Source organism: Gopherus evgoodei, unplaced genomic scaffold (assembly GCF_007399415.2).
Source record: "Gopherus evgoodei ecotype Sinaloan lineage unplaced genomic scaffold, rGopEvg1_v1.p scaffold_67_arrow_ctg1, whole genome shotgun sequence".
Lineage (NCBI taxonomy): Eukaryota > Metazoa > Chordata > Testudines > Testudinidae > Gopherus > Gopherus evgoodei.
Window position 1 is genome coordinate 310,110 of NW_022060088.1, and position 15,022 is coordinate 325,131.

Genomic DNA, 15,022 nt, shown 5'->3' on the forward strand with positions numbered 1-15,022 from the left:
TCCTCTACATAATGTCAGGTTTCAGAGCAGCAGCTGTGTTAGTCTGTATCCGCAAAAAGAACAGGAGTATTGTGGCACTTTAGAGACTAACAAATTTATTTCAGCATGAGCTTTCGTGGGCTACAGCTCACTTCTCTGGATGCACAGAATGGAACTCAGAGACAGGAGATATTTATACGTACAGAGAACACGAAAAGGTGGAAATATGCATCCTCTACATAATGCATAAATTACCCCAAAATAGCAAGTTTGGTTTAAAAAGTCATAAAAAGCATGTAGTCTGATACTTGGTGAAATCTAAGTCTAGAACACACAACCAATTTGAGGATTGTGCCCTACTTCTTAATTGTCTGCCCTGAGGTCAGCACTCGCAGTCACGAGCTAAGCCAGACAGCTCAAGCCCTCTCATGGATCAGGAACTGGTTAGCAAATAGGAAACAAAGGGTAGAAATAAATAGTCAGTTTTTACAACAGAAAGGGGGAAATAGCAGGCTTTTAAAGTATGAGATGAGACTACAGACATTGGTCAGTTTAGACAAGAGATGACTGAGGAGGGATACGATACAGCACTGATTCTCAACCAGGCATCTGCCAAAAGAAACCTGGGCTTGACCCACCTCAGCAGGCCACCAAGCCTGCATGCCTCATATGTGGGATGGGGGAGGATGAAGGAGAGGCACAACAAAAAATTGCAGCATCGCTACAGAAGAGAGCTCTCCCCCTGCCATCATCTGTAAGGGTTGCCTCATAGCCACTGACTCCCCAAACAGGCAGCAGCTAGCCAAGAAGACACACCACTGCTCTGTTCAAGTAAGAAAAGTCCAACCACCATTCTTTCTTTCCACAACAAGAGGTAACAGCCTCACAAAATTGGGTAGAAGCTCATAAATGATGTTTTCCAAGGAAATTGTTGGCTTAAAAAAGGAGGGAAGAAGAAAGGAGTAAAAAAAATTATACAATCTGAAGAACAACCAGAGCAAACTGCAGAGGCACTGCCAGGGCACATGCGCCTTCTGCTCATTCAGGGTGACGACACTGACAGCCCACTAAACCTCTCGCTTTTAGAGGAAATTTAATTGAACTGGTTTAAATCCCGAGTTTGATCATCGGAACGAGGGACATTGGGAGCAAAACCAGCCCCTTGACCAGCGACTCGCTTCGCTGCATGCAATGCACTGTGGGTATGGAAATAAGAGTCCCCAGTGGCCCCCGCTGCTCAAAGGAGTCTTTTCTCAGGGCTGCCCCTGCTCGTTCCCCAGCTGGACAGAGATTGGGATGGAGGCGGGAAGCTGCTCTCCTGAGACAGTCCAGCTGCCGCCCAGGCACATGGAGGACAGAGCTTGACCAGGAAGCTAGAGGGCACTCAGCTCCCTTCTGTGTTAGCAGGCTAAAACCCAGAGCAAATGCGCACACCTTGCAAAGAAACAAGAGCCGGGATCTCCAACAAATATCAGCATTTTATCAAGATGATCAAAAAAAACAAGTATGGTACAGAATATAGGCATAAACCTTTCTGGTGATCAGGAAATAACATACAGATTATCAACGGGGTGCAAAATTCAGTTTAAGATCAAGCGGCAGAAGGAATACATAATCTGCAATAACCCCAATTGAGGGTAAAAGTTTAACAGATCAATGTACAGCCACTGAGCTAGGAGGGTATGTTGTTCATATGATAGCTAAGTTCAGGTGTGGAGTAGCACAAGTGGATACAGTGATGAGGATGTATTGACCCTCATTTGGTGAGATTTAACATTCACTGATTTTTAATCGTTGCCACAATATATAGTGTAAGCAGGGTCAGAATGAACTCTACCCTGCCATCTGTTGTAAAGGCCTTTTGGGGCTGATGTTATTTGCATGGTTACACCCACCCCAGACTGCATGCTGGGAGTGCTTGTCCAAACAGACATTTCACCTGCTGTGGGATCCCCAGGCTCTTTGTTATTGGGACAGGCGTAATCAAGTGTATTTTCCAGTTTATTTTGACTCAAGGACAGAATAACTATACCTGACATAAACCTAGTCCCAGATTTGGACCTTAGCGTCCAAAATATGGGGGTTAGCATGAAAACCTCCAAGCTTAGTTACCAGCTTGGACCTGGTAAAGCTGCCACCACACAAAAAATTAGAGTGTTTTGGGGCACTCTGGTCCCCCCAAAACCTTCCCTGGGGACCCCAAGACCCAAATCCCTTGAGTCTCACAACAAAGGGAAATAAACCTTTTCCCTTCCCACCTCCAGGTGTTCCTGGAGAGAGACACAGAAGCAAGCTCCGTGAATCTAAACAGAGGGAGTCCACCCTCCCTGTTCCCAGTCCTGGAAAACAGAATTACTTCCCTCTTCACCCAGAGGGAATGCAAAGTCAGGCTATTAAATCTAACACACACAGATTTTCCCCTGACTTCTTCCTCCCACCAATTCCCTGGTGAGCTGCAGACTCAGTTCCCTGGAGTTCCCCACTAAAGAAAAACTCCAACAGGTCTTAAAAGAAAGCTTTATATAAAAAGAAAGAAAAAATACATAAAAATGGTCTCTCTGTATTAAGGTGACAAATACAGTGTCAATTGCTTAAAAGAAATATGAATAAACAGCCTTATTCAAAAAGAATACAATTCAAAGCACTCCAGCAACTATAGACATGTAAATACAAAAGAAAAAAACAATAACCCCTATTGTTTTTATGATCTCTGTACTCACAACTTGGAAACAGAAGATCAGCAAGCAGGAAATAGAAATCCCCTCATAGCTGAGAGAGAGTCAGACAGAAAACCAAGAACAAAGGACTCACACACAAACTTCCCTCCACCCAGAGTTGAAAAAATCCTGTTTCCTGATTGGTCCTCTGGTCAGGTGTTTCAGATATTTCTTTCCAGGTGAAAGAGACGTTAACCCTTAGCTATCTGTTTATAACAGAGGGGGCGAGAGCTTTGCCCTTCCTTGAAAAGTACTCACAATTAAGGTTATGGGGTCAAAAACCCAAAGCCCCAGAGAAGGAGAAATGGATGCTTGTTCCCAGTGTGTAAATGTTGCTTTCATTCCTGCTGTCCACGAAGTTGTTTTTGAATCTATTAGAGTTATTAGTTACTGGCACTAAATTTGAGCATTAGGTCTCTTGTCATAGTATGTTTTGGTACTGATAGATAAAAGTCTGCTCCATGCGTGGTGTTATGGAGTGAGGTAAAAAATGCTAGTTGGACAGGTGGTGCATGGACCCCAAAAGTCATCCAGCACCCCACCCCACCCACAGCTCTACTCTCAGAGTCCAGAAGTTAATCTGCAAAATTATCTTGAAGCCTGAGTGGAAAGAAGTGGCTGAATGCCTCATCCCACCATGATGTTTCACAGCTGACTTCACTGCCAGGCACTCAGCACTACATCTTTACAACTATCAGTGTATAAGTGAGGGCAGAGTCAACCACCCGAAGTATGTCTGAAGGACATAAATCCACATCGTGTAGAGGTCAAGCATAGAAATTTATTACACACAGCACTGACGGAGTGTTACCTGGTTTATTAGGCTCAGAGACACTGTCAATCAATTGATTACAATATAATATATAGATTTTCCATGGGTGGGGGAAAGTGATGGGGTAGGCAGTTCCACACCCCGGGATAGGTTTTGCTGCAAGACAAGATAACACGTTAGCCAATGGTTAACAGGATACATACTGCTTCCACCCATGGTCTCAAGTTAGCAAGTTAACATTTAATACTTTGATGAAATGTTATTAGTATAAAATATCTATGTTGAATTCTGATTTGGGGTCCATAGGAATGGAACAACTCCTTTGATTGTCCAGTGGGTACATTCCTAGGGGTTAAAGCAAAGAAACAGTGAAAGTATATGGCAATACAGATTACCCCATTTATGTCTTAAGGCAGGCATTGGTCCCTGGGAAGGGAGGTGAGAGGCTGCCATATCTTATACTGATATGTGCCAATTTTCATAAACTCAAGGTTGGATCTGTGGGAAGAATGTTCCCTACAGAAGAGACTGATGCAATAGGAACAGGGATCCTTTGTTCAATTTGCAACTCTGAATAAGACACAATTATTTAGTTCTTAGCTCCAACACCTGGCAATTTGCTGACCAGGCTTATTTTAGCAAAACAAGCTGACCTGTTTACACTAGCTTTCTCTAAGCTAATCACTATTTGCTAGGCCTCTGGTCTTTGGGTCTGGGAAAGAGCTGGCACAATCCATATACCAGGTTATTATATAAAATGCAGATGGATTTTAACCCCTCAGTGTCTGATGCTTAGAACCAAACATCACTGATTTAAGTTCAGGAGCACAGAACACCACTCCTAACAGACTGAAAATCAACTCTGTTTTTAAAACAGAAAAAACATAAAACCAACATCTAGGGCCATAAGCCCCCATCTATCTAATACCCATATTCAGCTTCATTCTCATTATGGAAACCCATGTCCCTTGCCTAGCGAATGTCATATAGATTAGGGCGAGGCCATCAATCATGCCATGCCAAGTACTGTTCTAGTGTCCTTCATTCATATAACCAGGAGAACTACACTGGACTCTCTCCAATTTGTCCACATCCCTTCTCATGTGGGTCCCAACCCCAAATGTACTCACATTTCACCCCAATGGCCCCAAAATGCCGGCTTTTAATATGCAAATAGGATGTTGCCATGGTCAGGTCACCCCCGAGCTCTCCAGTGGAGCCTGCTGGCAGAGAATAAGGTGAAAATTAGCCAGGACATCGCTCAGTCAATTCCCTGTGCTCCCAGCAGGTGGTATTGGAAAGCTCCAGGATCGCTCACTTCCCTTTCTCTCATCAGCTTCAGGCCACAGGGTTACAAATGCACAAACCAGTTGGGATTGTAACCACAGAACATCCCTTCTGCCCTGGGCTCAAGGAGCATGGGGTGTGGGGCTGCTCTGAGAGAACGGACTTGCACACTTGGGATGTTAGTGCAAAGATACAATTTCAATTTCTCTTAGAGAAATTTGAGGGCAATTTATATTTGGTAAAAATCTTATTTAGTGGAAGAAAAGCTACAGTGACAGCCTGGTTACTGGGGTGAAAAACACTTTCCTCCTGGGAGAAACAAGATGTTAGAATTAGAAATTTACATCGTTTGTTCCAGTGCTGGCACAGGTTTAATATTGCTTCTGTGTTAGGTTTGTTTCAGGCTGTGACCGTTTTGATTTATTGGGGTTTTTTTGGGTTCATTTTAGTTGGAGTGGAGCAATACCACTTTTGACACCGTTCTGCATGCTTTATACAGATTTGGCCAGTATTCAATTCCTTTCTAGGAGGGTGTATTTATTGTATGTTCATTTATCATCCTGCTGTTGCACACTTTTCTGATAAAATGTTGAAATAATTAATTTGTGGCATTTGTATGTTTTTATTTTTAAAAACCAAGTTTTCCTTAACGTTTGGGTTTTAAATTAAGCATTGTTTTTGGATTCAATTTTTTTTGTCTAGGTTTTGGTTTCTGATGGGATATTTAAGAGGATTTTGGATTTAATTCTAAATTTGGATAGATTTAGATTATTTAGAGTAAACCCTGTTTATTATTTTATTTTAATAAAGGTTGTATTGCTGGAACCCCTGGACAGGGGGTAGAGGAGATGAGTGGGAGGGTCTTGGGGCTCCGCAGCAGAGAGCCCATTCGGGGATGATCCCCCAGGGAAGGCTGGAAATCAGGGTCCCCCTCACCAGAATAAAGTCCCCAGGAAGGATTGACTGAGACTGGTGCGAGAGGTTAGTTTGTTAGCATGGCTCTGCGGCTCCCAGGAGGGCTAAAGGGAGGCACCCCCTAGACAAGCTGGGGAGCTGGGAGGTGGGTGACAGCAGAAGCACCTGGCCCTCAAGGCTGAGACTCGCCAACTCATCACAGCAGTGACTGTGCAAAGGGCCACCAGCTCCTGTGTGTCTGCACCCCCCCGCTGCATCCTGAGGGGGTTCTGGTGACTGCAGCCCCCTCCCCGCTGCACCCTAGGAGGGTCTGGTCCCTGCTGCACCCGGGGGCGGGGACTTCTAGTCACTGCAGCCCCCCCACCCCACTATACCCGGGGGTGGGGTCTGGTCCCTGCTGCACCCTTCACTGCATCCTGCTGGGCGGATCTAGTCACTGCAGGCAGCCGCCACCCTCGCACTCACACATGGGGGGGCGGAGCTTTTTTCTTGCACTCCGATTGGTCAGGGCTCTGTTTCCTCTTCCTATTGGCTGTGTTGGGAGGGACGGAGCTTCCCGGGGGGAGGGGGGAGTCCGTGGCCGCGAAGAGGCTCCTGAGCAGAACCTGGCGCAGCCCAGAGCGCGAGCGGGTAAAGGCGGGGGCGGGGGCCTGAGCTGGCCAAACTCCCCCCGGCCCCCAAACACCTCCCGACCCCGTCTAATACCTGAGACCCCCCGAACACCCCCTGCCCCCTCCCCAAATGCGTCCAGCCCCCCCATCTACCTCCCACAACCCCTCCCCAAACACCTCCCATCCCGTCTAATACCCCCCACCCCCGAACACCACCTGCCCCCTCCCCAAATGCGTCCAGCCCCCCTTTCTACCTCCCACAACCCCTCCTCCACCCCCCGCCCCCTCCCCAAACACCTCCCACCCCGTCTAATACCCTCCACCCCCGAACACCCCCTGCCCCCTCCTCAAATACGTCCAGCCCCCCATCTACCTCCCACAACCCCTCCTCCACTCCCGCCCCCTCCCCAAACACCTCCCACCCCGTCTAATACCCCCCACCCCCGAACACCCTCTACCCCTCCCCAAATATCTCCCACCCAGTCTAATACCCCAGACCCCCGAACACCCCCTGCCCCCTCCCCAAATGCGTCCAGCCCCCCTTTCTATCTCCCACACCCCCTCCTCCACCCCCCGCCCCCTCCCCAAACACCTCCCACCCCGTCTAATACCCCCCACACCCGAACACCCCGTCCCCTCCCCAAATGCATCCAGCCCCCCTTTCTACCTCCCACAAACCCTCCTCCACCCCCCGCCCCCTCCCCAAACACCTCCCACCCCATCTAATACCCCCAACCCCGAATACCCCTGCCCCTTTCCCCAAATACGTCCAGCCCCCCCATTCTACCTCCCACACCCCCTCCTCCACCGTCCACCTCCTCCCCAAACACTTCCCCCCGTTTAATACCCCCTGCCCCCTCCCCAAATGCGTCCAGCACCCCATTCTACCTTCCACACCCCTCTTCCACCCCCCGCCCCCTCCCCAAATGCATCCAGCCCCCCTCTTCTACCTCCCACACCCTCTCTTCCTCCCCCGCCCCCTTTCCTCAAATGCGTCCAGCCCCCCCTCTTCTACCTCCCACACCACCTCCTCCACCCCCTGCCCCCTCCCCAAATGCGTCCAGCCCCCCCTCTTCTACCTCCCACACACTGTCTTCCACCTCCCGCCCACTCCCCAAATGCCTTCCACCCCCATTTAGCTCCCCACCCCCAAATACCTCCTCCCTCATCTACCCCCATCCCCTCAAATACCTCTCACCCCCCTCTTCTACCCCACCCCCAAACACCTCCCCTCCTCCCCTTCTCCAATCCCCGCCCCCCCCCCCCCCCGAGATACCTCCCAGACCAGAACATAGTATGGATAAAAGCAGGGTTTTGTCCTAAACATAAGGCCAGCAAGCATTCACAGTAGAAAGTCGAGGAAGATCACCACCAATTAGTTTTTGAAATGGGCTCTGTAGCCAGGACATGATTTCATTGAATTGATGCCTTGCAGACTGAATTGTGTTTGAATACCTCTTCATGCTGCGTATTTAAACCACCCTCTTGTCTCGTGTTGGTTTTTTGCTTTGTTTTTTATTTAATAGAATCATGTTTTGCTTTTAATAGTGTTAGCAGATAAAGTGAAATCCACAAATCAGTGTGTAAGGTTAGGCTGATAAAGAATTATGCAATGTTTGTATAAAGTGCAATTTTAAAAATGTGGTTATAATATTTTCTGTTTAATTCCATTTTCTTCATACTGTTTTTGCTGTATACTATTAAATTACAAAACCCTTCTCTGTTAAAAGAATATTCATGTTATGAAGTCAAATACTTAAAAGTTAGCAAATGCCAGAATTTGAAGGCTGCCCAAGCATCTAATAAAAACATTTCAGCCCCCTTTACTTCCCAGTGCATGATAAACTAATATTGTCCCAAACCCAGGGATAAAACTTTTAGGCAAATAGGTTAAATATATACAGATATGTAATATGTTGGTCTGGATGACTACAACATTAGAGAAGGGAGCTCGGACATAAATCCTGTCCACTGCAGAGATTCTATGGGAATTTTCCCAAGGGAGTTTTCATCCTTCAGATAGATCTTAGTGTAAAATTGCTTGATTGGTTGCCTTTCAGAGCCAAGTCTTCATGAACAAGCTATCGCAATTGATCCATCACACAGAGGAAAGTAGTACCTTAGAGGCCTTTCTGAACTTGTGATTGCTGTTTCAGTTCCACTACATGGTCAGCGGATATCTGGTCTCAGAAGCAAAGCTGTCGTTATGTTCAGTACAGTGTCTGTGCTTTGAAATAAATCAAAGGCCTTCATGGAGGTTTCTCATTGATTTTACAAGAAATGATGAGAGAAATCATGCTCTTCTTGGCTGACATTCACATGTCAGGGTTTGTACATTAATTAGGGGTTTGTGGTTATATAAAAATAGAGCTAAAATAATCAAAGGAAATAATTCTTTTAACTATAATTAATGATCAAATTAATTCAAATAGTTTGGAGAATAAGAAAGGCACATTATCCAATTGACTACGCTACTGAAGCTGCTAAAAGTTTTCTTGTGCTAAAAATACAGTGAGATTTGATATTAAATTAGAAATGTGACCAAACACTGGTTGTAAGGTGCCAAGTAAACCGTTGGTGCTATCTGAATAATAATTAGGGCTCCGTGTCTGTCACGTAGGTTGCAGAAGTCACAGATTCCGTGAGTTTACATGACTCTGCAGGGGCCAGTGTGGCTGATCCCAGGGCCGCCAAGCAGCTGGGTCCTTGGCCAGCCGCTCAGGTGGCCCCCAACACAGCCACACAGGCTGCTGCTGGAGTGGCCCTGGGGATAGCCACAGCAGCTGCCTCTCTGGCAGCTCTCAGCAGTGATCCTGGGGTGACCGGAGCAGCCGTGGTCCACTGACCCAGGCAGCGGTCCCTGGGTAGCCAGCCAGAGCAGCCGCAGCTTCTGGCAGCTGGTGCTGCTGGCCCCAGGCGCCTCCCCCTGGCCCCTCCCCACAGTGTCCCCCTTGTGCCCCCCAACATCATCCCCCCAAGATTTAATCACAGCTATTTTTAGTATAAATCATGGATCGGTCGGGGGGGTGAATTTTTGTTTATTGCCTTTGACCTGTCTGTGATGTCTACTAGAAATACCCATGACTAAATCAGAGCCTTAATAATAATCCCAGAGAGAAACTGATTTTGATTAGAAAACTGACAGTCTCAGTCTCAGATGCCAATTTTATCAGGGCACTTCCCTTTTCAGTTTAAGATGAATAATTGTTGTAGGGTCATTACAGAGAATAATATCACAAAATATCTTTTTTTTTCTTTTAAGAATCCTGACAAAAATTCCCAATTTGCAGCTCAAACGATCAATAATAAAATGATAGTTCAGGGGGAGATTTTTTTTAGAGAGAGGGGCCAAATCCTGGGACTTCTCATCTCACAAAAGTGAGCAGGATGTAGCTGGCTACCCTTTTTTCCTGTGTGTTACCAGGATCCATTCCTCAGCTGGACTGCAGCATTTGGCCCTCAGTTGTACACTCGTGGATAGTGGCTCTGGGACCAAATGCATCTCTGGTGTAATTCCACTGCAGTCAGTGAAGTTACACTAGATTAAATTGATCCATGAAGCCTAATTGTTACCTCAGAAACATCAGTTCTCAAGTCAGTGGGGGTTATTTATGGATTTCTAAGGATATGGTAAAAAAATGGCATCACTGAGAGATGAAGATAACCACTGGGAAACATATAAATCCCTGGAATGCATTTTGATTATAGAGGGTAGGAAAGAAGGTCCTCTCTCCCCCCACCTCCCATCCGCACATACAGACCACTGTTGCTTAAGTGCACAGTCCACAGCTGAGCATTTGCAACATAAAACAGAGCGACTGTCACTGGTATTCCTAGAACCCTGATGAGTCACACAGGTACACCTGGGGAGCTATTCTGTAGTGTACATCTGTCTCCCTTTAACCTTTGCAGTGAACATCTGATTATGTAAATGGTGTTGACCCATCCGTGGGGTTGTGAAGGAATTTCCCCCCCGTTAGTTTGGCAGACCCCCTTGGAGCTTTTCATCTTCCTGTGCAGCATGGGGCATGGGTCCCTTGCTGGTTTGAACTAGTAAATGGTAGCTGTTCTTTGGCTGCTTGCTCATGTCCATTGCACATTGTGTGTGTGCTCTCCACATGCACCGGTGCGGGACGTTTTTCCACCAGCAGTATCCATAGGGGACCTGCTCCGGCCCCCTCTGGAGTGGTGCCCGCATGGCATGGTATAGGGGGTGCTGCCGGTTCTCCCCACCCTCAGTTCCTTCTTGCAGCCAGTGGCGGTGCATGGGATGTTTGCCGCTCTTACTAGCGTTGCTTAGGCTTTGTTTGTATGAACTAGAGTTCTTGTGAAGGGAGTGTTTTATAAGGACAAGGTCCAGCTGCAGCTCCACCCAGCCTTCCTACCAAAGCTGGTATCTTCCTACCACTTGAGCCGGGACGTATTCCTGCCTGTGCAGTGTCGCAGGCCACACAAGGCTGGACATCCAGGGGGCCTTGGCTTGGCAGAGCTGTATTACAATCTGTGTTTCTGTGCACTCCCACCCATCTCCACAGGAACTGCTGGGTCACCTAATGTGGAATGGACATGAGCAAGCACTGGACGAAGAAAGGACGGTTACCTGTTCCGTAACTGGTGTTCTTCGGGATGTGTTGCTCATGTCCATTCCATGACTCACCCTCCTTCCCCCCGTCAGCGTTTGTGGCAAGAAGGAACTGAGGGTGGGGGCTGCTTCAAAGTTTACACAAATGCCTGTGTGGGCAGTCAGGCCATACTCCTGTCTCAGCAATCCAGTCTAGCTTGGGATCCTTGCTGCCCTGCTGTTGTCCTCCCCATGAGGTGATCAACTGAGGTCTATGTGGTAACAGAAAAAGCAGGAAAGAACCCTGTGGCACCTTATAGACTAACACGTTTTGGAGCATGAGCTTTCATGGGTGAATACCCACTTCCTCAGATGCATGTAGTGGAAATTTCCAGGGGCAGGTATATATATGCTAGCAAGCAAGCTAGAGATAACAAGGTCAGTTCAATCAGGGAGGATGAGGCCCTGTTCTAGCAGTTGAGGTGTGAAAACCAAGAGAGGAGAAACTGGTTCTGTAGAAGCTCAGCAGTTTCTCTTTGAAGTCTGGTCCTGAAGTTTTTTTGCTGCAGGATGGCCACCTTAAGGTCTGCTATAGTGTGGCCAGGGAGGCTGAAGTGCTCTCCTACAGGTTTTTGTATATTGCCATTCCTAATGTCTGATTTGTGTCCATTTATCCTTTTCCGTAGAGACTGTCCAGTTTGGCCAATGTACATAGCAGAGGGGCATTGCTGGCATATGATGGCGTATATTACATTGGTGGATGTGCAGGTGAATGAACCAGTGATGGTGTGACTGATCTGATTAGGTCCTGTGATGGTGTCGCTGGTGTAGATATGTGGGCAGAGTTGGCATCGAGGTTTGTTGCATGGATTGGTTCCTGAGCTAGAGTTATTATGGTGCAGTGTGCAGTTACTGGTGAGAATATGTTTCAGGTTGGCAGGTTGTCTGTGGGCAAGGACTGGCCTGCCACCCAAGGCCTGTGAAAGTGTGGGATCATTGTCCAGGATGGGTTGTAGATCCTTGATGATGCGTTGGAGGGGTTTTAGCTGGGGGCTGTATGTGATGGCCAGTGGAGTCCTGTTGGTTTCTTTCTTGGGTTTGTCTTGCAGTAGGAGGCTTCTGGGTACACGTCTGGCTCTGTTGATCTGTTTCCTTATTTCCTCATGCGGGTATTGTACTTTTGAGAATGCTTGGTGGAGATTTTGTAGATGTTGGTCTCTGTCTGAGGGGTTAGAGCAGATGCGGTTGTACCTCAGTGCTTGGCTATAGACAATGGATCGTGTGATGTGTCCAGGATGGAAGCTGGAGGCATGAAGGTAGGCATAGCTGTCGGTAGGTTTTCGATATAGGGTGGTGTTAATGTGACCATCACTTATTTGCACCATGGTGTCAAGAAAGTGGACCTCCCGTGTAGATTGGTCCAGGCTGAGGTTGGTAGTGGGGTGGAAGCTGTTGAAATCGTGGTGGAATTTTTCCAGTGTCTCCTTCCCATGGGTCCAGATGATGAAGATGTCATCAATGTAGCGTAGGTAGAGAAGGGGCGTGAGTGGACGAGAGCTAAGGAAGCGTTGTTCCAGGTCGGCCATAAAGATATTGGCATATTGTGGGGCCATGCGGGTGCCCATAGCAGTGCCACTGATCTGGAGATATATATTGTCATCAAATTTGAAATAGTTGTGTGTAAGTATAAAGGCACAGAGCTCAGCAGCCAGTTGTGCTGTGGCATCGTCAGGGATAGTGTTCCTGACAGCTTGTATTCCATCGGCCAAACTGGACAGTCTCTACGGAAAAGGATAAATGGACACAAATCAGACATTAGGAATGGCAATATACAAAAACCTGTAGGAGAGCACTTCAACCTCCCTGGCCACACTATAGCAGACCTTAAGGTGGCCATCCTGCAGCAAAAAAACTTCAGGACCAGACTTCAAAGAGAAACTGCTGAGCTTCAGTTCATCTGCAAATTTGACACCATCAGCTCAGGATTGAACAAAGACTGTGAATGGCTTGCCAACTACAGAACCAGTTTCTCCTCTCTTGGTTTTCACACCTCAACTGCTAGAACAGGGCCTCATCCTCCCTGATTGAACTGACCTTGTTATCTCTAGCTTGCTTGCTAGCATATATATACCTGCCCCTGGAAATTTCCACTACATGCATCTGAGGAAGTGGGTATTCACCCACGAAAGCTCATGCTCAAAAACGTCTGTTAGTCTATAAGGTGCCACAGGATTCTTTGCTGCTTTTACAGATCCAGACTAACACGGCTACCCCTCTGATACGTGGTAACAGAACTGGTTTGTAACAGGTTTGTCTTTCACATTCTTTTGTCAGGCTTGCTGGCAGACTTGTCTGAGGATCTGACAGAGGCAAAGCACAGGGACTACCCAGAAGAACACAGGCAAACCAGAATCACTCCTCTCCTGCAGCAATGGGTTGGCTGGAAGCATCAAACTGGCAGCTTCATGTTTCCTTGATCGTGCTACTCTCCATGCACATGAAGGGTAAGGAGAAAAAAGTGTTCCGCAATGTAATTCTAACAGGGTGGTGAGCTGAAAGAGAAAAGGTAACTGTTCAATTTTATTAGGAAAGGAAAAGTTTAGTGTGGAGAATCGCAGCTTAAGACTCTCCAAACCGCAGTGCAGTCTGGGAAAGTACAGCATTTTAGCTGTCAGTATGGCGCTCCTCCTGCCACGCACCCCACTTTGGAGACCACTGTATGAAACAGTTCAGCGTTCTGTGATGCACCTACAATCGTTCAGTACTGGACATGTGGTTTGTTTGAGAGTATTTTTTTTTTGGTGCTTTAGGAAATCTTACTCTGGCTTCCTAATAGGACATGATACAGTTAAAACAAATGGCCAGAAGAAACAGCAGTAGTACCTTTGTAGAGTCAATTTGCTCTCAAAGATTGAATATGTGGTAGGAAGGTAATAATCAGTAGGAGAAAATTAACTTAATGAGTCTGCTCTGTGCACCGAGCCCAAATAAAACTGTGGATCCCAACACCCTGAACTATGGTGAAGTTCAGCTCAAGGTCCCACCTTCCCTGATGACAGCTAGCTTGGAATATGGTTCTTAACTGAGTGATTTGGACCAATCTCCAGTTTATATTGGGGAAACTGTTTATGAAGCATAGACGCCATCTTACTTCTTAAAACTCTGTGTAGTAATTGAGTAAATCTTGCTAAGTTAAGGTGAAGCTTCAAAATTCAGTTCTGTATCTTGGTTAAATGTACCGCGTTAAAACTGCCCAATATGGAACCTGAGTGAGGTTGTGTCTGACATTTTATTTTTCCTCAATTCTTTTTAAAGTTTGGGGATACAAATGCAAACTGTGCTTCCTGTCAAACGGAGTAAGTCAGTGCCACTTGCTCTTGAATTCACCCATCTTTTCAGCCAGAGATTTGTTTTGTACCTCAGCACTCACTAACTACTTACAGATTCTTTTCCTTGCTTGGTGTTTCCACACAGTCAGTTCAGAGGATGGTTATAGTAGGAGGTAAAAGAATGAGACTTTTATTGCATGTCAAAAGCAGCATCCTTGTTCAGCATGTGTGTGGTTAGCCTCACAGGAGCTTCAGGCAGTTCAATTCACTCCCTATTTTGGCAGCTAACCAGTACACTAATTTATACTGTTAGTTATTCAGTTACATAAAACACTGACTTTCTGGTTGGCCTGGTGACTTGGCAGGGTGGCATTTGCCTCAGAGGAGTTAAAATTCTTGCAAATGGTTGAGCAGCTCATTCGGCAAAATATGGAAATTTCAGCGCATCACTGAAGTCCATGAGACTTTTGGGTGTCGGGTGTCACTTTCCCATCAAATAACTCAGCACAGTATGTTGGTGTTTTCTGGCGGGATGAACTGATGCACCCACCCAACCCTCGCTGGGTACAGCTTAGGTCAGGATAAGTTATGTTGCTAGGGGTGTGAGAAAGCCACCCCCAGTGTGACATAAGTTAAACGAGCTAAGTGCCAGTGTGGAGATTGCTTCTCCTGCCAACATAGCTACTACCGCGTGCGTGGCCTGGAGTAATTAAGTCGACGGGAGAGCTCTCTCCCATCAGCTGAGAATGTCTGCTCTAGCAACGCTACAGAGGCACAGCTGCATTGGTGCAGCTGCGTCCCCATAAGCTCTGTAGTGTAACTGTAGCCTCTGGCACTAAGGGAAGAGGCAG

The 15,022-nt window shown here is 46.9% G+C and overlaps 1 protein-coding gene across 1 annotated transcript in view; it reads left to right on the forward strand.

Annotated features, from left to right (window-relative positions):
- The first annotated feature begins 13,273 nt into the window (after nt 1-13,273).
- LOC115643684 (bone morphogenetic protein receptor type-1B-like) overlaps nt 13,274-15,022 on the forward strand; it is a 30,362-nt gene continuing 28,613 nt past the window's right edge. Inside the window, exon 1 of the mRNA XM_030547701.1 lies at nt 13,274-13,346. Coding sequence (XP_030403561.1) covers nt 13,274-13,346 — 73 coding nt within the window. The remainder of the gene's footprint in view (nt 13,347-15,022) is intronic.